A 22,176-nucleotide genomic window follows, 5' to 3' on the forward strand; every position below is an offset into this window, starting at 1 on the left:
GGTAGGCAGTCTCAAGTAGAGTGATGTGGGCAAATACGAGAATGGGGAATTGGACAATGAGACTTATTTGTGCCTATGGTGTCACAGAAGGTTCTACAAAGGTATAAGTGGAGGAATTTTTTGATGCTTTAGAAAAAGCAAATGACACAATGAAAAAGGAAAAGTTGGTCCTTGTTGGAGATCTAAATAGCAGAGTAGGAAATGATTGTCAGACATACAAAAATATTTTAGGAAAATTTGGAGAAAAGAGCAAAGCTAATAATAATTGCAAATATCTGTTGGATTTCTGCTCAGGACAGGGACTGTTTATTGCTAACACCATGTTCCAACATAAAAATGTGCACAAATTCACATGGAGAGAAGAAACAAGGAATAAGAAAAGTCTCATTGACTATGTTATTGTTGATAGTGATGTTTTCTACCTGGTGCAGGACACCAGAGCATACAGAGGATTTGAAATTGGAAGTGATCATTATTTATCTTGAGCAGGATAAAACTGAATTTCATATTGAAAAGAATAACATGTAAGAAAGTTTTAAAGCAAATAAAAGTTGAGCTGCTCTCAGATGTGAACTGTAGCCTAAATAGCACAAAGCTTATTGAAGAAAAAATGAAAGAGTTTGAGAACAGGAACCAAACCTTGGAGATTCAGTGGCAAGCCTTGAAGAAAACCTTGATTGATTAAGCCACAGAGGCATGTGGTGAAGTTGTCTGCAAGGATAGAAAAATCAGAACTCCATGATGGACACAGGAAGTTAAAGAGGCAGTGAAAGAAAAGAAGAAAGCATATCAAAAATTCCTGGCAAATAAGTCAGCTTGTGCTCTTAGAGAATATAGAGACAAATGTGACAAAGCTAAACACTGTGTAAAACTAGCTAAACAAAAGTCTTGGGAGGACTTTGGCAAGAACATAGAAAATTAATACCAAGAAAGTGGTAAGATATCTGGAGGTTGTTGAAGAAGCTTAGGAATGGAGGAAAGAGTGCTGTAAAAGGAGTTAGAGATGATAAAGGTGACATGAAAGCGGGAGAAAAAGATATCATTGAAGTATGGAGTAATTACTTCAAAAAATTGCTAAATGAAACATGCAGTGATAGCACATTGATAAAAAAACACTCAACAGGCACACAGTCAGGAATACATATCCATACTTGAAGTAGAAAAATCCATCAAAGGCTTGAAATGTGGAAAGGCAGCAGGAGTAGATGATATTCGACCACAAATGCTGAAGTATGGTGGTATAAAAGTCTTACAGTGGCTGCACTGCATAGTTCAGAAAGCCTGGACAGAGGGACAAATTCCCGATGATTGGAGTAGAGCTCTAATAGTGCCCATATATAAAAAGGGAAATAAAACTGAATGTGAGAATTACAGAGGTATTTCCCTACTGAGTGTTCCTGGCAAGATCTATGCAAGTATACTTGAGAAACAGTTGAGAAGAATTGTTGAAGGAAAGCTTGGTGAAGAACAAGCTGGATTCAGGCCAAATAGAGGCTGTCAGGATCAGATCTTCATTTTATGACAAATAGTTGAGAAAGCATGGGAATATAACAATGATCTGTATTTAAGTTTTGTTGATCTGGAAAAGGCATATGATATGACAAGGTGCCAAGAGAGAAGCTATTCAATATGCTACAGGTATATGGTGTGAATGTGGCATTATATCAAGCAATACTTAGTCTGTATGTGAGTTGTAAGTCAGCAGTTAGAATTGAAGGAAGTACAGGAAGATGGTTTAATGTTAAATCTGGTGTGAGACAAGGATGTACATTATCCCCTCTGTTATTCATTATCAATATGGATCACATTATGAAGGAAAGTAGTATTAAACATGATATCTGAATTGGAGATGTTAATGTCAGCTTTATGCGGATGATATTATACTTCTAAATAAATCTCCTATAAGTTTGCAAGATTCCCTGACTAAATTGAATAACTGTTGTAATAGATATGGTATGAAGGTCAGCATTAAAAAGTCAAAGACAATGAAAATAGGTAGAATTGTTGAAAATATCAACTGTGTTGTGAACAAGGAACCTGTGGAACAAGTAAAACATTTCAGCTACTTAGGCACGATTTTTAGTGAAGATGGTAAATTAAATAGGGAAATAGACAACAGAATCAACAAAGCTGGTATGGTAGCAAGTCAATTGAATAAATTCATATGGAATAAGAGAAAAATTAGTTGGAACACTAAATTAGCTGTATACAATGTTCAAACCAGTTTTAACTTATGGATCTGAGAGCTGGGTCAGAAGTGAAACACTTGACCAAAGACTAGAGACCGCAGATATGAGAGTCCTGAGAAAGATTAGAGGCGTGAACAGATGGCCTCAATGGCAATATCATATTAAAAACGATATTAGGAAAGAACTTGACATTGTCGGCATCCAGGAATGCGTTAGCAGAGCTAATCTCAGGTGGTACAGTCACTTAAACAGAATGGACGAGGAAAGATTAGCAAAACAAGTGTTCTCTGCCAGGTTGGCAGGAAAATGACCCGGAGGAAGACCAAGATATAGGTGGATTGATATGGTACAATGTGCCTTAGACAATAGAAATCTGAGATCTGATAATTATAATATTGGAGTCTTGACAAGTAATAGGCTGATTTGGAGGAAAATTGTAGATAGGGAGTTAGTAATGATGTAAATTTTTCATGTAGTACTATCATATCCTGTACACCCCTTGAGGGTACATGTTAGGAATTTGATGATGTCTTCCTATTCATTATGGGAAGGGCCAACCCAAACTGGTTTAGTCTTTTATTGAGGTTTCATCTGTGGGAGCTAGATCCAGAAGTGATACCAAGGTTGAAGTAATGTAGAAGTCATATTTCCATATACAAGCAGCCAAAAGGTGTCATACTTTATTAAAAAAATACTCTGGAGTAGTGAAGGATGTGTGAAAGTTTTTTCACTTGGTTATGTTATAAATTAAAGATGCCAAGAAATTATATTCTTTGTTTAGTCCTTTATCCAAGTATAAGCAAATAAAAATTTGTGTGTGAAGAACATCACGACTGGTATAATAAGGTGTGTCACCTTTTGACTACTTGTATATGGAAATATGTCTTCTGCATTATTTCAACCTTGGTGTCACTTCTGAGTCTGGCTCCTACCGATGAGACCTTAATAACAATTGAAACTGATCTGGATAATGGTCCTTTCTATACATCCATGACTATTGACAAAATCTTAGTTGAATAAAGCACTCACGATATGCTTTCGGGTTGGGACATCTGCTGGACGTATCATGTAATTTTATTCCCCTAGCTCATCAAAGTTTGAAGCCAAGTCGTGGTGGAATTCTTTCACTTTCACCATCACTTGGTGGAATTGTCAATTTTCACATTCTTTGAATACTCCAAATGAAGTCATCAAGTGATGTGAGATCAGGAGAGCATGAAGGGTATGGGAATTATGTGAATCTTGAAATGAGTAAGTGTTGTGATAAATAGGCCTCTCAGTTAAAGCAGTGATGACACTATTGCTTTGGACACGCTTTCAGAAATGAACTAATTGCTCACAAACCTGTTGTTGGCTTGGGACATTTGGTCTACCAACTCTGTATAAATGAAAATAATGCTCAACAATAAATGTCTTTTCTTCCAATGTCAACACCATTGCTGCAACTAAATGCAATGCCATAGACTCTACACATGCTCTTTTATTAATGTGCATGCAGTCAAATGGCATATCTCATAAAGTGTGTACTGAAGGGGGGGGGGGTGTCGAAGTTCAGTGCTGGTTTTTTTGTGCCATACCATATAAGCAACATTACTTATAGTAGTTAATGAGTTTTATATTCAGGGTTTGCAAAATTTCAGGTTATTTTATGGTCCCACTTTGTATATCCAGCTATTTTTTTCTAAGAAATTTCATTTCTGCTGTTTGAATTTGTTTTTCATTTTTCTTTATGGTTCATGTTTCATTTCCATATAAGAAAGTTGGTTTAGACAGAACACTATATAGTTTGAGTCTGGTATGTTTTTGTACAGGGATGGTTTAAATGTATTATTTGTTATGCTAATATACTTTAATAAAATTTGATATTTATCATGAAAGTACTTACTTGATGCTAATATTTTATTATCCATCCTTGTTTTACTTCTTATTGGGTTTTCTCCTTCAAAAGCCACTATTTTTATTTTTGAATTGCCATTTGCACTTTATGGCGCTTGACCACAAGAAGAAAGACTTGGGGATTCAAATCTAGTCGCCAACTAGAGGAACAATTTCTAAGCCTTTTTTCAACTGGTTCCCGAGTTAGTCGATCTCTGGCACAGGCAAGTGGGTTTCTTCTCCGAAACTCAGGTTTTTCTTCCTGTAAACTCAAGAAAATTCGCCATCAAACCAACACTATTTTCAGACATTAAAAATATTGTGTTAGGGACCACGAGCTAGCCGCATTTGTTAGCCACCTTCTTCACTGCATACCGATTAATCAGCGATAACCTTTGGCCACCTATCTCTGATTGACTACCAGTGGAGATCGAACTGCTCACTCAGTCTCCAAAAGTTATATTGGGCTAAAATGGCCTCGCCTATTCCCTATACGGGAACAGAAAAAGGCATTAGCTGTTTTTTTTTTTCTTCTCATATTATATTGTTCTGAAATTTCATTTGATGATTTCACTGAACTCTGTGGATCATCTTCTGATGTAATATTTTTTGTTAGGTCATTATAAAGTTTTACTTCATTATCATCAGTCCAATGATTTTGAAAATAGGTTACTTACCCATCTAAATCTATCATTTGCATTTTTACCTTTTTCTTTTATTTCTTTGTGCATGCATTTTACTGTTTTATCTTTTTTTGATTGTGGTTTAGATATATCCTTTTCTACTTCCCTTCCATCTCTCTCTTTCTCTTTTTTTTTTTCCCCCCCCAAAAATTTTAATTGAACTATTTCTTTTGTATTGTCTTGGAATTTTGCCATGTCTTTTTTTTTTGGTTTTAGTTATATTTTCCATTTCTTTGTTTCAGTTTTGTAGTCCTCTTTTTCTATTCCATTACTCTCTATTCCTAAGCATTCTGTTTCTACTTTTGTTAGGATTTGTTTCATAATAGGCATCTGTCCATGCCTAAAGTCTAAGCTGTTTCACTAGTTAATTGACTACTGCCTGGTTACAAATAGGCTTCTGACTCATCAAAAACTGTGGAATTATTGTATTGTAGTACTAACATTGTATTCTTTCAATAAGTTTTAGAACTAATTTTTAAAGTGATGGTTCACTTTTCATACTTTAAGTAGTATTTGCTCATCTGTGTTGTTTCTTTAGATGATTTAGAGTTGGATTCTGAGAGCAATACAGGATCTACTGCAAGTCAAACAGTCCGTAAGAACATCCCACTAAAACTTAAAGGAAAAGGACGTGGGCGTGGACGCAGATCTGCCCGTGGCAGAAGAAGTATCAAAAAGTTGTCCATTATATCTAATTGTGAAGAAGATGAGGAAGATGTAGAAGAAGAACGATCAGCTATAAAAACATCAGAAAATAAAAGTAAGAATTTTTTACCAGGTTGTCTGAGAAGCATCATAATTACATAGCCATCACCTAATTTTTTAATTAAAAAATTATAATTTGCCTTTAGGCTTTTTTTATTTTTTATTTTTATTTCTCTCTCTCTCTCTCTCTCTGCTAAATAATTTAAAGCCTAAAATATTTAATACATAAAGTAATAACTGAAGAAAATTCTCTTCAGTTTCCTGTACAGCTTGTAGTCAAACCATGGCTACCCAGACAGCTTACATGCAGCCTGCTTAATTCTGATATCCATCTTGTATAATTATCTTATATGCTGTATTTACAAACTAGCATTTAAAATCATTCCATTATTTAGTGTTTGATGATTTCTCTTGTGAAGAAAGAGTGGAACATTACTTTATTTGAAAGATGGGTAGAGGAGAGGCTAACCTTGTTTCTAATTTCTTGGGATATCTTTGGGTTTGAGAATAAATGGATTCCTTTATATTATGACCCAAGGTTAATAAGAAAGTTCACTCTTTTTTTTTTTCTGTTTAAATGGGGTAAATTTTTTTCACTGATGAAGAAATGACTTGTAGATGATTTTCAAAATAACGTTTTTACATAATTTTGTATGTTTTCTTTTCATTGACTTCTTTACACCGTGCATTATATTACTGTGCATCAGTTAATGTATGAAATTCAATCATGGAATGTCTCCATACTTCATTCACAGAGATAATGCACTATTGTGGTATGATCTAGGTTCAAATCCTATAGGGAACCTTCATAAAGGCTTTTCAACTGAAGACATTTTAGCCATTCTAATATGTAGGTGGCAGGAATTTTTCCTGTGGAAATCCAAAATTTTCATCGTCCAAAACAGAAAGGTTGAAAAACACATTCAATTAACAGGCAGTATATTAACAATATCATAACTTTACTTACTTCTGCTGATTAATTAAAATTAAACAAACTATTATTCATAATGTTGATCCAAAAAAAAAAATGTTATTCAGTTGTTCATTTGGTGATTTCTTGCTGCTATCTAATCTTTTATGTTTGTTGATAAGCTCCATGGTTTCTTCTTTATAAAGTGTTCATATGTGTGTCCATGTGCACTTTCCTATAATTAGCTGGTAAACTGCCTTTTTTGTCCTTTCTCTTATTCTACCCCTTCAGTGAGTCACAGGGGAAGAATATCATCATCAGATTATTGACATGTACAGGATCTTATGATAGTACTACATGAAAAGTTGCATCATTACTAACTTCCTATCAATAGTTTCCCTCCAGATTAGCCTGTTACCTGTCAACATTCCAGTATTATCAGATCTTATATTTTTGTCTTCTGTCCAAGTGGTTATGCGCTCCGCAACCATATGCTTGGGAAAGGAGTGTTCTGCGTTCAATTCTCATCGCCGACATGAAGAGCTAAGGATCTTTCTCAGATGTAGCCAAGTTAGCCTGTCTTGGGTGTGGACTGCAAGATTTTCCTCCCCAGTTTATCTGGGGTTTTTTTTTCCTGCAAAGCAGGCAAACTGGTTTTAAGAATACATCATTTCACATACAATTACACATGGTTGAGCGTGGGGGAGGTAATGACCTCACCTCATAGTAAGTTATGAAAACAACAGATGGTGTTCCTGTTGAGTATTTTCTACTGCCATGCTGTCACTGCTCGTTTCATTTAGCAATTTTTCAAAGTAATTATTCCAGGAGGATATATTCTGGGTGTGCAGTGCAGATTAGCAATATCACTGATATTATATTTTTGCATTTATTACTGTTAACCCCCCCCCCCCCTCCAATTGTTTCCTGGCTTGGTGTGATTCCTAAAATTAAACACAATATATAATTCTTCATGATGTAATGTTTACACTTTTCAACATGTAAATATTACATCACATTGGCATTAATAACCTGGGTGTGCAGTCACAAATACAGACCCCTTTGATCCCTTTGAAGAGATGTATAGATGGCACAGTGGATCAAATTCATGACATTCCAGTGGTTTTAAACCATTCAGAAGGCGAGGCAGAGTGTGTGCGTGCTGAGACAATAACAACCAGAAATCAGTGATTGTGATTAGTTATCGTGTCAACCACTCCAAATGAACGTTGTCATTTGTCACGAATTTCTATTTTTGTTTTCTGAGTTTCATCCGTTTTGTGTGCGTGAAGTGTGAACAGATGTGTTTAGGATAGTGATATAGACAAGTTTTTAATATATATAATTTTTTATAAATAATTTTAACTTTTTTTGTCTATATTTATAATGGAAAACAGTGTTACTGATCTGAATGTATCATTTTCTCCCAGAGCTTTTGTGGATTCTATGATTATAGTCAAAGGAGGTTGGAACTTGTGTATAATAAGTAAATAAAATGAATTATTTCTGCCTCTCTATGGTTCAATCCTAAAAATTAATTATTTCCCAAGTGATTATTTTTTCCAATTTCTATGCATATTATATGGCTGCATTTAAAAATTGTTTCAAAATTCAAATTATTTGTCGTACTCCAGTATTTGCTAATGATAATCTAATCTCACCATGAAGCGTAAACCTTTTGTGCTTCTCACAGTAATGCTCATGAAACATAGCTATTGTTCATTTATGCTTCTTTATGCTTTTCATATTTAAAGTTATATTAATTGATAAATTAAAGTATTCAAAGTTATCCTACAATTAATTGCATTGGACTAATTAAGAACTGATAAAACTGCAAACATAGTCAAATTGAAATGAATTTTGTATGCAAGTTGCATAAGCCACACAACAGCACACTCAACCTAAATGCAAACACAACACCACTGAAATACTTCATACATAAAGAATATCTTTATCCTCATGCCTTCTTTCTTCTTTTCCCAGCCATTTTTCATCCACTGCTGAATGTGAAGGCTTCCCCCATGATCTTTCAATTTTTCCTTGTTTTCTGCTTCCACCATCCATCTCCTTCCAGCCAGTTTTTCTATTTCATCTGCTCATCTTGTTTCTGGCTGTCCTTGTCTTCTCTTTCCAGTTGGTATCCATTCTATTAATTTTCTGGTCCATCTATTGTCCATTCCTTGAGCTAGATGTCCTGCTATGTCTCCTTTATTATTTCTAATTCCTTTTACAGTACTCATTCCTCCATTTCTGAGCTTTTCCAATAGCCTTCAGAAGATTTATCACCTTCCTGATATTTATTTTCATTGCTCTTACCCAATTCTTCCCGTTACTTTTGATTAGCTAATTTTTTAGCTAATGGTAGCTAATTTTAGCTGATGGAAGAATAGTTTTCACATATTTGAGTGAATGTGTTTTCAAGACATCTAAGTGGTGCCATTATTGTTTTCTGTTTTGCTAAAAACACAAAACAGTGTAAAGAGGACAATTTAACTGTTGACAGCTAAAATGTATAAGTTTACAGATTTGACATTCCTTGTCGGAGAATGTTAAAACTTGAATACCCTGTTTTTATTTTGGCCTGAGAGACCTCAGAATTACTTTTACTTATATCATCATCATCATCATCATCAAATTCCTGACATGTACCCTCAAGGGGTGTACAGGATATGATAGTACTACATGAAAAATTTACATCATTACTAATTTCCTATTTACAATTTTCCTCCAAATCAGTCTGTTACTTGTCAAGACTCCAACATTATCAGATCTTATATCTCTATCCTCCAAGGAACTTTGTACCGTATCAATCCACCTATATCTTGGTCTTCTTCTGGATCATTTTCCTGCCAACCAGGCAGAGAACACTTGTTTTGCTAATCTTTCCTTGCCCATTCTGTTTAAATGACAATACCACCTGAGATTAGCTCTGCTAACGCATTCCTGTATGCTGACAATGTCAAGTTCTTTCCTAATATCCTCATTTTTAATATGATATTGCCATTGATGCAATCTGTTCATGCCTGTAATCTTTCACAGGACTTTTATATCTGCGGTCTCTAGTCTTTGGTCAAGTGTTTTACTTCTGACCCAGCTCTCAGATCCATAAGTTAAAACTGGTTTGAACACTGTCTTGTATACAGTTAATTTAGTGTTCCAACTAATTTCTCTCTTATTCCATATGAATTTATTCATTTGGCTTCCTAACATACCAGCTTTGTTGATTCTGTTGTCTATTTCCCTATTTAATTTACCATCTTCACTAAAAATCATGCCTAAGTAGCTGAAATGTTTTACTTGTTCCACAGGTTTCCCGTTCACAACACAGTTGACATTTTCAATAATTCTACCTATTTTCATTGTCTTTGACCTTCATACCATATCTATTACAACGGTTATTCAATTTAATTAGGGAATCTTACAAACTTGTAGCAGATTTATTTAGAAGTATAACATCGTCTGCATAAAGCAAAGAGCTGACATTAACATCTCCAATTTTGATATCATGTTTAATACTACTTTCCTTCATAATGTGATCCATGTAGATAATGAATAACAGAGGGGATAATGTACATTCTTGTCTCACACCAGATTTAACATTAAACCATCTTCCTGTACTTCCTTCAATTCTAACTGCTGACTTACAACTCAAATACAGACTTAACATTGCTTGATATAATGCCCCGTTGACACCATATAACTGTAGCATATTGAATAGCTTCTCTCTCTTGGCAACTTGTCATATGCCTTTTTCAGATCGACAAAACTTAAATACAGATCTTTGTTATATTCCCATGCTTTCTCATCTATTTGTTGTAAAGTGAAGATCTGATCCTGACATCCTCTATTTGGCCTGAATCCAGCTTGTTCTTCACCAAGCTTTTCTTCCACAATTCTTCTCAACCGTTTCTCAAGTGTACTTGTATAGATCTTGCCGGGAACAACACTCAGTAGGGAAATACTTCTGTAATTCTCACATTCAGTTTTATTTCCCTTTTTATATATGGGTACTATTAGAGCTCTACTCCAATCATCGGGAATTCTTCCCTGTGTCCAGGCTTTCTGAACTATGCAGTGTAGTCACTGTAAGACTTTTATGCCACCATACTTCAGCATTTGTGGTCGAATATCATCTATTCCTACTGCCTTTCCACATTTCAAGCCTTTGATGGCTTTTTCTACTTCAAGTTTGGATATGTATTCTTGACTGTATGCCGTTGAGTGTTTTTTACCACTGTGCTATCACTGCTTCTTTCATTTAGCAATTTTTCTTGAAATATTGAGAAGTAATTACTCAATATTTCAAGGATATCTTTTTCTCCCATTTTCATATCACCTTTATCATCTCTAACTTATTTTACAGCATTCTTTCATCCATTTCTAAGCTTCTTCAACAACCTCCAGAATATCTTACCACTTTCTTGATATTTATTTTCTGTGTTCTTGTTAAAGTCTTCCCATGACTTTTGTTTAGCTAGTTTTACCAGGTGTTTCATTTTCTTACATTTGTCTCTGTATTCTCTAAAAGCAAAAGCTGACTTATTTGCCAGGAATGTTTGATATGCTTTCTTCTTTTCCTTCACTCCCTCTTTAACTTCCTGTGTCCACCATGGAGTTCTGATTTTTCTATCCTTGAAGACTACCTCACCACATGCCTCTCTGGCTGAATCAATCAAGGTTTTCTTTAAGGCTTGCCACTGAATCTCCAAGGTTTGGTTCCTGTTCTCAAACTCTTTCATTTTTTCTTCAATCATCTTTGTATATTTCAGTCTACAGTTCACATCTGAGAGCTGCTCAACTTTTATTCGCTTTAAAACTTTTACTTATATTTATATTTACTTATATTTACTTTTACTTATATTTAGTTGAATAATTGCTATCAGCTGTTCTCCTTGACTGATCTTTTTTTTTTATTTTATTTTTATTTATTTATTTTTTATTCTGTCTTTGAAGCTTGATTTTCTACAATCCAAATTTCCAAAGAGGGAAGTCATCTCCTTGGGAATCTCAACATTCACTGGCTCATCTTATTCATTTCCACTGATGAAGCAGAACACTCGTTCACAGATTATTGAGCTATCCAACGAGAATACCTATTAAACCTCTCCAATTTCCAAACACACTTGATCTTTTGTTAAGCAGGCTTTTCAATGCTGTAGATGTGGACATCTCTATTACCTTATCTAAATTTCCTTTCCTACTGAATAAATTCTTCGCATCCAAGCCACTGTTAGTCACATGATCTTTGGTACAATAGTAATGGCAAATGCAATGCTCTCCATGAGATCTACTCCTGCTTTTCATTGTTATTATTGAAAATTATTAAGTTATTAAGAAAATCATAAGGAAGAGAAAATAAATTTACAGTACTATACTGTATTTATCGATATCTTTAGTTTATGTCATCTGTTTACATGATGAATCATATGTCTGTCAATACCTGCATCAATATTCAAAAGATATATTTCAGTGATTACACCACATTTTTTATTATTCAGTTATATAAAATACTGAAATAATATTATTTTAATATTTTATTAAAGTAGTATTTTAAAATTATATTAATATAATTATAATATATTATAATATAATTATTAATATTAATATATATTTATATTTATATTTATATTAATATTAATATTAATATATATAATTAAAACATTTTTATAATATAATATGGTATTATAATTATTATATAATAATTATAATTATAATATATTAAAATAATATTTTATTATTCAGTTATACAAAATACTGAAGTAACTGATAAAATAGACTAGTATCTGCATATAATTTATGCATTCATAACATACATTATTGGTTCTTAAACTGTGCACTCATTACAATTTATTTATTCATTCAATGATTTGATTGTTCAAAATACTGTTTAATATTATTTCAGTATTTTGTATAACTGAATAATAAAAAATGTGGTGTAATCACCAAAATATATCCTTTGAACCAATTAGCCGCAGAAGTCTATGCCTGCAAATGCATCAACACTGTCTTATATGATACAAAACATTGTAGATGTTATATGTATTACTAATACTAGACAAAATGAAAAGATAATCTGAAAAAGAAATTAATATTTATTTACAGGTATAACGATTTATGCATTGATAATAAAGCAGCAGCAATATGATTGCTGCTGCTTCAATATGATAGCCTAGTGTAATCTATACGATTGTTTCACAATAGCCTAGCCTATACACTAATGAATGAATTGATATAGAATTTTTATTTCCTGCTAATTAATTAATTTAACTAATCAATAACAGTTAATTTTGTGCAGTTATTATTTAATACTGCATCCTTTACGTTTGTTTACATTTCTTTTGAATGCAAATGGCCATGTACGGTCTGTAAGTGTTTGTGTGCATAATTTTTGATAAGGTTTAACTTTTTTTATAATAGATCTGTGTATACTTTATGGTAGTAAATGATAAAATAGACTAGTATTTGCATATATTTTATGCATTCATAACATACATCATTGGTTCCCAAACTGTGCACTATGGTTCCTGGAGCACTCATTACAATTTATTTATTTATTCAATGATTTGATTGTTCAAAATATATATTTATTTAATACTTTTTACATAAATTGTTTGTGAATTTGAAATGCATGTTTAGTTTATTTTTTTAACTCAACCAACCTAACTGCAGAAACTTGAGCACTGCAACTGTTAGGTAGGCCTATGTTCTGACTTTGGGCACTGTGGATAAATCCTGATACAGTAAGGGTGCCATGAACTGAAAAAGTTTGGGAAACACTGACATACCTAACTTTTTCTTAATTTTTTTGATATTTCTATGCTGCGCAGTTTGTCTGCGAGATTTTTAAATTGTTGCAAATCTCAAAAAAATTTTCCAATATATTTATTAGAAAAAAAACTGGATGTAAGTGGAACCACACAGTTAAAACCTGCATTCTTCAAGGGACAACTATAAATAAATATATATATATATATATATATATCCTAATTTATACTCACGCACAGATCTACATTTTTTTTTTTGCTGTATAGGCATTTGGACCCAAAATTCTATGGAATAGGTTGGTTACTCCTTATTCCTAGAGGCATCCTCTGTCTCTAGAGGCATTTGTTCACTGGGCCAGTTTGCCTGCTTGTGGGAGGAAAACCCCCAGATAAACTGCATTTTTCCCACCATAGTAATATGGGTTTACAAATTTTGTTGGTGGGAGTCACATAAACAAAAAAAAAAAGTAACTTGAAACTAAAATTCTAACTTCACACTCTTTTGTTGTAGTATTCAACCTGCAAAAAAGATAAGTCCAAAATCAGATGTTATTGCAACACCACCTAAAGACAATGCTGATCTCTCTCCTCTAAAGGAGCATTCTTCTCCCATTTCTTCATTGATGACCATGCATAGTGTCTACTTTACCAAGATTAACTCACACTAACAAGTTATTTAAGGAAATTACAATGTCGACTAATATTAACAAAAATAAATTTAATATTTCCAGTAGTGGTGTGACTGTGTTTTATATATTCTCAACATTTTTGAATATATCTAAACAATCAACATCCCAGGATCCAGTTCACATTAGAAAAAGAAAATAACAAGTTCAACCCTTCCTAGACACTTTAATTACACACAAGCCTGATGGATCCATAGCATTCTCTGTTTACAGAAAATCCACACACACACACACACACACACACACTGGTAGATACACTCACAAACATTCAATCCCCCCCCCAAAAGTATGGGGTTATTAAAACTCTATAACATGGCTAAATTAATTAGTTCAAATAACAGCTCTCTCCACTGAATTTGACCACATTTACAAAATCTTAGCCAATGACTATAATTCCCACCATATTCAAAAAATATTAAAAACCTCATAACCAACCACACATCCCCTTTTCCTCTCCAGAACAGAAACTACACCAAAGTTATCACCTTGTATATCCAAGGCATATCTGAAAAAAAATTAACTTAATATACAACCTTACAACCATTTACAGACCATATAAAAATTTGGCATCCCTTATCTGCCACACCAAAGACAAGCCAGATTTCCTAGACCTTTCAGGTTTTACCAAGCAGGTCTAGGTCCCTCGTAGTTGTAAACTATGCTACGGTGGCCAGATACACTCCAAACAGGCAGGACAGTCAACATCAGAATTGCTGAACATAAGGACTATATCGCTTCTACTACTATAGCCACTTGCTGACCATGTTTTGGACCCCTCCCCCTGCAGAATATGCTGGAAGAAGGCCACTCTACTCTGTTGCGGTAAATATAAATATGAAAGACTATTCTTTGAATCTTCTTCTTTAAGAAACTACCCAAACCTTAGCAAATTTGGTTACATGAAAATGTCCCAAATTTGGGGAGTTCTCATTCTCCTATTTCAGCCCAACAGCTGAGAACACTCATTTTAGTCCATTGTAGGCATGGAATAGCACTATTTAGGACTTCACGCTTACTTTCAGTTGGCATGTTTCAGCCTTATTACTCAGTGTAATTCCTGCATACACACATTATCATATTGTATTCCGTGATGATGGCAATTTGACTTTGCTAAAATATTGGGAGCATTAATTAAATTTATTTTAGTTATGTTGGTCTGGGTTGTCATTTCCTTAAATAACTAGTTATAAATATTCAGTATATAAGATTCACCAGTAGACTATCCACTCATACCATGTGCCTTCTGTAGTATTTTGTTGTAATAATATCGTAAAATTTTTCACTAGTGTATATAACCACAAGACTTCTGCTCTTGATAATATTGCCTTTCTCATTTTGCTTAAAACTCGTGTTCTAGATTTAACATCTATTCTATGTTTGCATTTAGAATCTTTCAACATATCTGTCATCAATCCTGAAGCATTCCAATCCATTCCAAAGAAACGTGGTTAAAAAACAGCCATCAAGCTATCATCCAGTTACACTAACCTAGTCTGCCCAGAAATAATGGCAAAAAAAATTGGAAGTCAACTTCTTTACCAGCTAGACGCAAACCCACCAGTTAATCATTGACTACTTATATGGATTCGGTTGCCTTAATAACAGTTGGTTATTCATCATCATCAAATTCCTGACATGTACCCTTAAGGGGTCTACAGGATATGATAGTATTACATGAAAAATTTACATCATTACTAACTTCCTATCTACAATTTTCCTCCAAATCAGTCTAATACTTGTCAAGACTCCAATATTATCATTATCAGACCTTATATTTCTATCGTATAAGGCACATTGTACCGTATCAATCCACCTATTGGTCTTCCTCTGGGTCGTTTTCCTGCCAACCTGGCAGATAACACTTGTTTTGCTAATCTTTCCTCTCCCATTCTGTTTAAGTGACCATACCGCTTGAGATTAGCTCTGCTAACGCACTCCAGGATGCCAACAATGTCAAGTTCTTTCCTAATACGTTTTTAATATGATATTGCCATTGATACTATCTGTTCACGCCTCTAATCTTTCTCAGGACTCATATCTGCGGTCTCCAGTCTTCGGTCAAGTGTTTTACTTCTGACCCAGCTCTCAGACAGATAAGTTAAAATTGGTTTGAACACTGTCTTGTATACAGCTAATTTAATATTCCGACTAATTTCTCTCTTATTCCATAGGAATTTATTCAACTGACTTCCTACCATACCAGCTTTGTTGATTCTGTTGTCTATTTCCATATTTATTTTACCATCTTCACTAAAAATCGTGCCTAAGTAGCTGAAATGTTTTACTTGTTCCACAGGTTCTCCGTTCACAACACAGTTGCCGTGTTCAGCATTTCTACCTATTTTCATTGTATTCGTCTTTTTAATGCTGACCTCCATACCATATCAATTACAACAGTTATTCAATTTAGTCAGGGAATCTTGCAAACTAGTGGCGGATTTATTCAGAAGTACAACATCTTCTGCATAAAGCAATGAGCTGACATTAACATCTCCAATTCTGATATCATGTTTAATACCACTTTCCTTCATAATGTGATTCATATAGATGATGAATAACAGAGGGGATAATGTACATCCTTGTCTCACACCAGATTTAACATTAAACCATCTTTCTGTACTTCCTTTAATTCTAACTGTCGACATACAACTCAAATAAAGACTAAGTATTGCTTGATGGAATGCCCCATTGACACCATATAACTTTAGCGTATTGAATAGCTTCTCTCTTGGCACCTTGTCATATGCCTTTTCCAGATCAACAAAACTTAAATACAGATCTTTGTTATATTCCCATGCTTTCTCAACTATTTGTCATAAAGTGAAGATCTGATCCTGACAGCCTCTATTTGGACTGAATCCAGCTTGTTCTTCACCAAGCTTTTCTTCCACAATTCTTCTCAACCGTTTCTCAAGTATACTTGCATAGATCCTGAGAGGAACACTCAGTAGGGAAATACCTCTGTAATGCTCACATTCAGTTTTATTTCACTTTTTATATATGGGCACTATTAGAGCTCTACTCCAATCATCGGGAATTTGTCCCTCTGTCCAGGCTTTCTGAACTATGCAGTGCAACCACTGTAAGACTTTTATACCACCATACTTCAGCATTTCTGGTCGAATATCATCTATTCATGCTGCCTTTCCACATTTCAAGCCTTTGATGGATTTTTCTACTTCAAGTATGGATATGTATTCCTGACTGTGTGCCTGTTGAGTGTTTTTTACTAATGTGCTATCACTGCTTGTTTCATTTAGCAATTTTTTGAAGTAATTACTCCATACTTCAAGGATATCTTTTTCTCCCACTTTCATGTCACCTTTATCATCTCTAACTCTTTTTACATCACTCTTTCCTCCATTTCTAAGCTTCTTCAATAACCATCAGAATATCTTACCGCCTTCTTGATATTTATTTTCTATGTTCTTGCCAAAGTCCTCCAGTGACTTTTGTTTAGCTAGTTTTACACAATATTTTGCTTTTTTACATTTTTCTCTGTATTCTCTAAGAGCAAAAGCTGAATTATTAGCCAGGAACTTTTGATATGATTTCTTCTTTTCCTTCACTGCCTCTTTAACTTCATGGAGTCCTGATTCTATCCTTTCAGACAACCTCACCACAAGCCTCTCTGGCTGAATCAATCAGGGTTTTCTTCAAGGCTTGCCATTGAATCTCCACGGCTTGGTTCCTGTTCTCAAACTCTTTCATTTTTTCTTCAATAATCTTTGTGTATGTTAGTCTACAGTTCCCACCGGAGAGCTGCTCAACTTTTATTCGCTTTAAAACTTTCTTGCATGTTATTCTTTTCAATATGAAATTCAATTTTATCCTACTCAAGACTAAATAGTGATCACTTCCAATTTCAAATCCTCTGTATGCTCTGGTGTCCTGCACCAGGTAGAAAACATCACTATCAACAATAACATAGTCATAGTCAGTGAGACTTTTCTTATTCCTTGCCTCTTCTCTCCATGTGAATTTGTGCACATTTTTATGTTGGAACATGGTGTTAGTAATAACCAGTCCATGTCCTGAGCAGAAATCCAACAGGTATTTGCCATTATTATTTGCTTTGTTCTTTTCTTCAAATTTTCCCAAAATATTTTTGTATGTCTGACAATCATTTTCTACTCTGCTATTCAGATCCCCAATAAGGACCAATTTTCCTTTTTCATTGTGTCAGTTGCTTTTTCTAAAGCATCAAAAAATTCCTCCACTTCTACCTTAGTAGAATCTTCTGTGGCACCATAGGCACAAATAAGTCTCAGTATCCAGTTCCCCATTCTCATATTTGCCCACATCACTCTACTTGAGACTGCCTGCCATTCAAGAATATTAGCCTCATATTTTGTGTTGAATACTATGGCTACTCCTTCTTTTCCTTGATTGTCATTGTCTGAATATAACATTTTGTATTTATTGCTCAGAAAGATCTCATCAGTTTTTGTCTTTTTTGTTTCAGTCACCCTTATTATGTTGATCTGGTACTTATCTAATTCCTTAGCTAGCTCCATTTCTTTGCCATTCAAGCTTCTTATGTCGATAGTACTGATCTTTAACTCTGGTGATCTTGAGTTGGAGTGTGTTTTCAGATTTGTTCCAGTAACTGACTTTACGCTGTTCGTCCTGGTTTCCTGGCGAAAACAACGGGGACCTTGTTTAACCATTCGACGCCCCAGCTGGCGTGAAATTTTGTCATGTTGTACCGTCATTTTTTATTTTGGTTTAACCAATAAGAATACAATTTAGTCGGCTAAATCCCAAATTGCCAGCCCATCCTTGTTCATTCAGTATCCAGGTAGATACCCAACAGGGTGCACCACGAGAAGGTGAAGATTGGACATTAGGTCAGAAGCCCTGGTCAGTTCTCTGCATTCCTTTCAAACTATGTGGAGGTTTCCTCTCTATTATACAGCTTTGACCCTTAAACACCTCGCAAGCTATGGAAGATATGGTTGCTTATTTCCTCTCTGTTCATCTATTAATTACATGCCACCGTAGATTGCTTCCTTTCTTCAGGTTTTCTTGTCAATATTGGAGTACTGCAGGGTTTGTGCTTTTCTGTACTTTCAAACTTTTTCTATTCAGCTATTCATAAGTGACCTTCTCTCACTAATTCCAAGTCTGGTTTTGCTTATGGGTGCACTCTATTTCTCTTATCATTTAACAACTTGCAATATTGAAATTCTTAAACCGTTTAAATGTTTAAATACTGATAATCCTTTCCATATTTCATTAGGATGGAAACAACATTACTGTCCAAAATAGGGTTATCATAAGAAAATCCATAGCTTTTCCCTCACCTTGGATAATACCCAGATCTCCATGCAAGATCAGATCTATCTTCATCGGCTAACTTAGTCCTGTCTGTTTGAGCACGTTACATTCATGTCCTTTTCTGCATCAAATAAACCAGGTATTCTTTTTCTGCTCGGGACATTACTACTTATCTGTATAATTTCCAACACTATATAAATCCTAAATTTGCCATACTTTACAATATTGTTCACACATTAGATTATTCATCCAAAATGTGAGAAATCCAAAATCCTCCTTAAAAATGCCTTACAAGAATTGAGAGTAAAACATAATACAAAAAATGTATAACAAAAAATAAAATGAAAAACTAAACAAAAGCCATTGCGAGATTTTGGTAAGAATATAGATGGTAAATATCGGGAAAGTAGCAAAATCTTCTGGAGGCTATTGAAAAAGCTTAGAAATGGAGGAAAGAGTACTGTAAAAAGAATCAAAGATGATAAAGGTAACATGAAAACTGAAGATAATGATATTCTAGATGTCTGGAGCAATGACAGAACTATAGCAAAAAGTGTAAACGCAAGTACACATGAATACTTGTGGTAGGAAAAGCCATCAAAAACTTGAAATGTGGAACTAAACCTTGGAGTCACAGTGGTAAACTCTGAAGAAATTAGTGACTGATTAAGATAGGAACTAGTAGATGATATGTGACCAGAAATACTTAAACATGGAGATATAAAAGTTTTGCAGTGATTACCCATTATAATTCAGAGGACCTGGTCAGAAGGCCAAATTCCATATGATTGTAGAGCTCTCCTAGTATCCATTTATTAAAAAAAGGAATAAAGCTGAATGTGAGAATTGTAGAGAAATTTCTCTACCATGTGTTCCAGGTAAGATTTATGTAAACATACTTGAAAAGAGGCTGAGAACAATTGTGAAAGAGAACCTGGAAGAAGAACAAGATGGATTCAGGCCAAATAGAGGTTGTCATGATCACGTTTTTCACTTTGCAACAGACTTTTGAGAAAACATAGGAATATTACAAGGATTAAATATTTTAAATCTTGAAAGGCATATGACAAGGTGCCCAGGGAAAAGCTTTTCAAAGCACTACAGTTATATGGAGTAAATATAACATTATACAGGACCATACATCAGCAGTTAGAATTGAAGGACATACAGGAAGAAGGTTTGATCTAAAATCAGGTTTAAGACAAGGATACACATTATCTCCACTCTTATTCATCATCTATATGGATCGCATTATGAAATAAACTGGAAATAAACCTGATATTAGAATTGGAGATATCAAACTTAGCTCTTTGCTTTACTTTATGTAGTTGATGTACTCCTAAACAATGCAAGTCTCCAGATTCTCTAACTAAATTGAATAAAAGCTGTAACAAATTTGGCATGAAAGTCAGCAATAAAAAGACTAAAAATATAAAAATAGACAGGAACATAGAAAACTTCAGCTACATTCTGAATAAAGAGCCTATAGAACAAGTTAATATTTCAGCTATTTAGGTACAGTTTTTTGAAGGTGGTAACTTAAATATTGAAATAGGCATCAGAATAAGGAAAACTGGTATGGTGGGGATCAAGCATTTGATCAAACATTAGGGACCACAGATATGAAAGTTGGAAAAATTAAGGGCCTGAAAGATGGCATCAATGGTAGAATCATATTAAAAATGAAGGCATTAAAAAGTAACGATATTGTTTGCATTGAAGAATGTGAGGGCAAAGCTAATCTAAGGTGGTATGGTCACTTAAACAGAATGGGACAGGAAAGATTAATGAAACAGGTATTTGATGGCAGGAAAGAGACCCAGATGAAGACCATCTGGATCTCTTTCCTGATCAATCCACCTAGACCACCATGGTCTAGGTGGATGGATTTAGTCAAACATGCCTTAGAAATATCTAACACGTAATGTTAGATATGACAAAATTAGTGGGCTAACAAGTTATAGAATAATTTGGAAGAAAATTTATAAGAGATTAATAATTACAAAGTTAATTATGTAGTGCTATCATGCTATCATAATAGCATGAACCCTCCTTGAGGGTACATATCAAGAAATTGATGATGATAAAACAGTAATTATCATTTTATATTTTTTTCCTGCAAATGATCCTTGATAGTCAAGAACATGAAAAATGGAATGAAACATCTGCAAGTAGAAATTTAAATGTACTCTTCAAAAAAAAAAAAAAAGACCCAAAAAAACATATCTTTAAAAATGAAAAAAAAAACATTATGCCAAAAGGCAGAATTCTGATACTCTGAACTTCTGTTATTCTGTTACTATTTTATTATTTATTTATTTTTTATTTTATTTTTTAATGAATTAGTAAAACATAGATTTTTCATTTAGATTCCAGTAGTCCAAATACACCTTTACTAAAGCAAGGTTTGTTTTCAAATCAGAACTCTTTAAAATTAATATTTTGATTACTAAAGTTTGTATTTTGATATAATTAGTTGATCTTAATCCTAGAGTAATGTTTTTTGCATTCTATTATAAACTCAATATTTCCTGTAGTGTGTAAACCTTGGTAAGGGATTAATACCAAGTACTATTTTCCCCATTTTTATATTATATATGTCATTTCATACCCATACAGGCAGATGATCATATTATGCATATTCATCCAGATCAATATTCTTTAACTTTTTTCAGTATTTGTGTTTTAAAGATCAAAACTTAAAAGATGAAATTACTTGATGTAATTTATTTGCAGCTGGTGAAAGGATTGTGATTATAGGCATTTGTTTTAAAATATACCTTGTGTTTTTACTTCTTAATATTAATATTTGTAACAACTATATAAAATGTAATGGAATATAGTTCATGAGAAATGCTATGACACTCCTACCATATTCTTTGCCACTCAGTGAAGCCTTCTGTTTTTTCTTCTTAATATTAGTAACAACTATATAAAATGTAATGGAATATAGTTCATGAGAAATGCTACGACACTCCTACCATATTCTTTGCCACTCAGTGAAGTGGCATTTGATTTTCATTTGCATTGGTTCTGAGATGTTCTTTTCTATCTCCTCCATGATGTGAGGATTAAAATTATATT

At 33.9% G+C, this 22,176-nt stretch overlaps 1 protein-coding gene across 1 annotated transcript in view; it reads left to right on the plus strand.

The window, feature by feature from the left end:
- The window catches only part of LOC150109890 (uncharacterized), a 117,996-nt gene that overhangs the window by 35,495 nt on the left and 60,325 nt on the right, over positions 1-22,176 (plus strand). The window contains exons 3-4 of the mRNA XM_090415696.1: positions 5,286-5,507; positions 21,462-21,497. Of these exons, the coding sequence (XP_090271822.1) occupies positions 5,286-5,507; positions 21,462-21,497 (258 nt within the window). The remainder of the gene's footprint in view (positions 1-5,285; positions 5,508-21,461; positions 21,498-22,176) is intronic.

The sequence above is a fragment of the Typopeltis vanoorti genome, chromosome 1 (assembly GCF_054136105.1).
Source record: "Typopeltis vanoorti isolate ZY-2024b chromosome 1, IOZ_Tvanoo_1.0, whole genome shotgun sequence".
In the NCBI taxonomy this organism is placed as follows: Eukaryota; Metazoa; Arthropoda; class Arachnida; order Uropygi; family Thelyphonidae; genus Typopeltis; species Typopeltis vanoorti.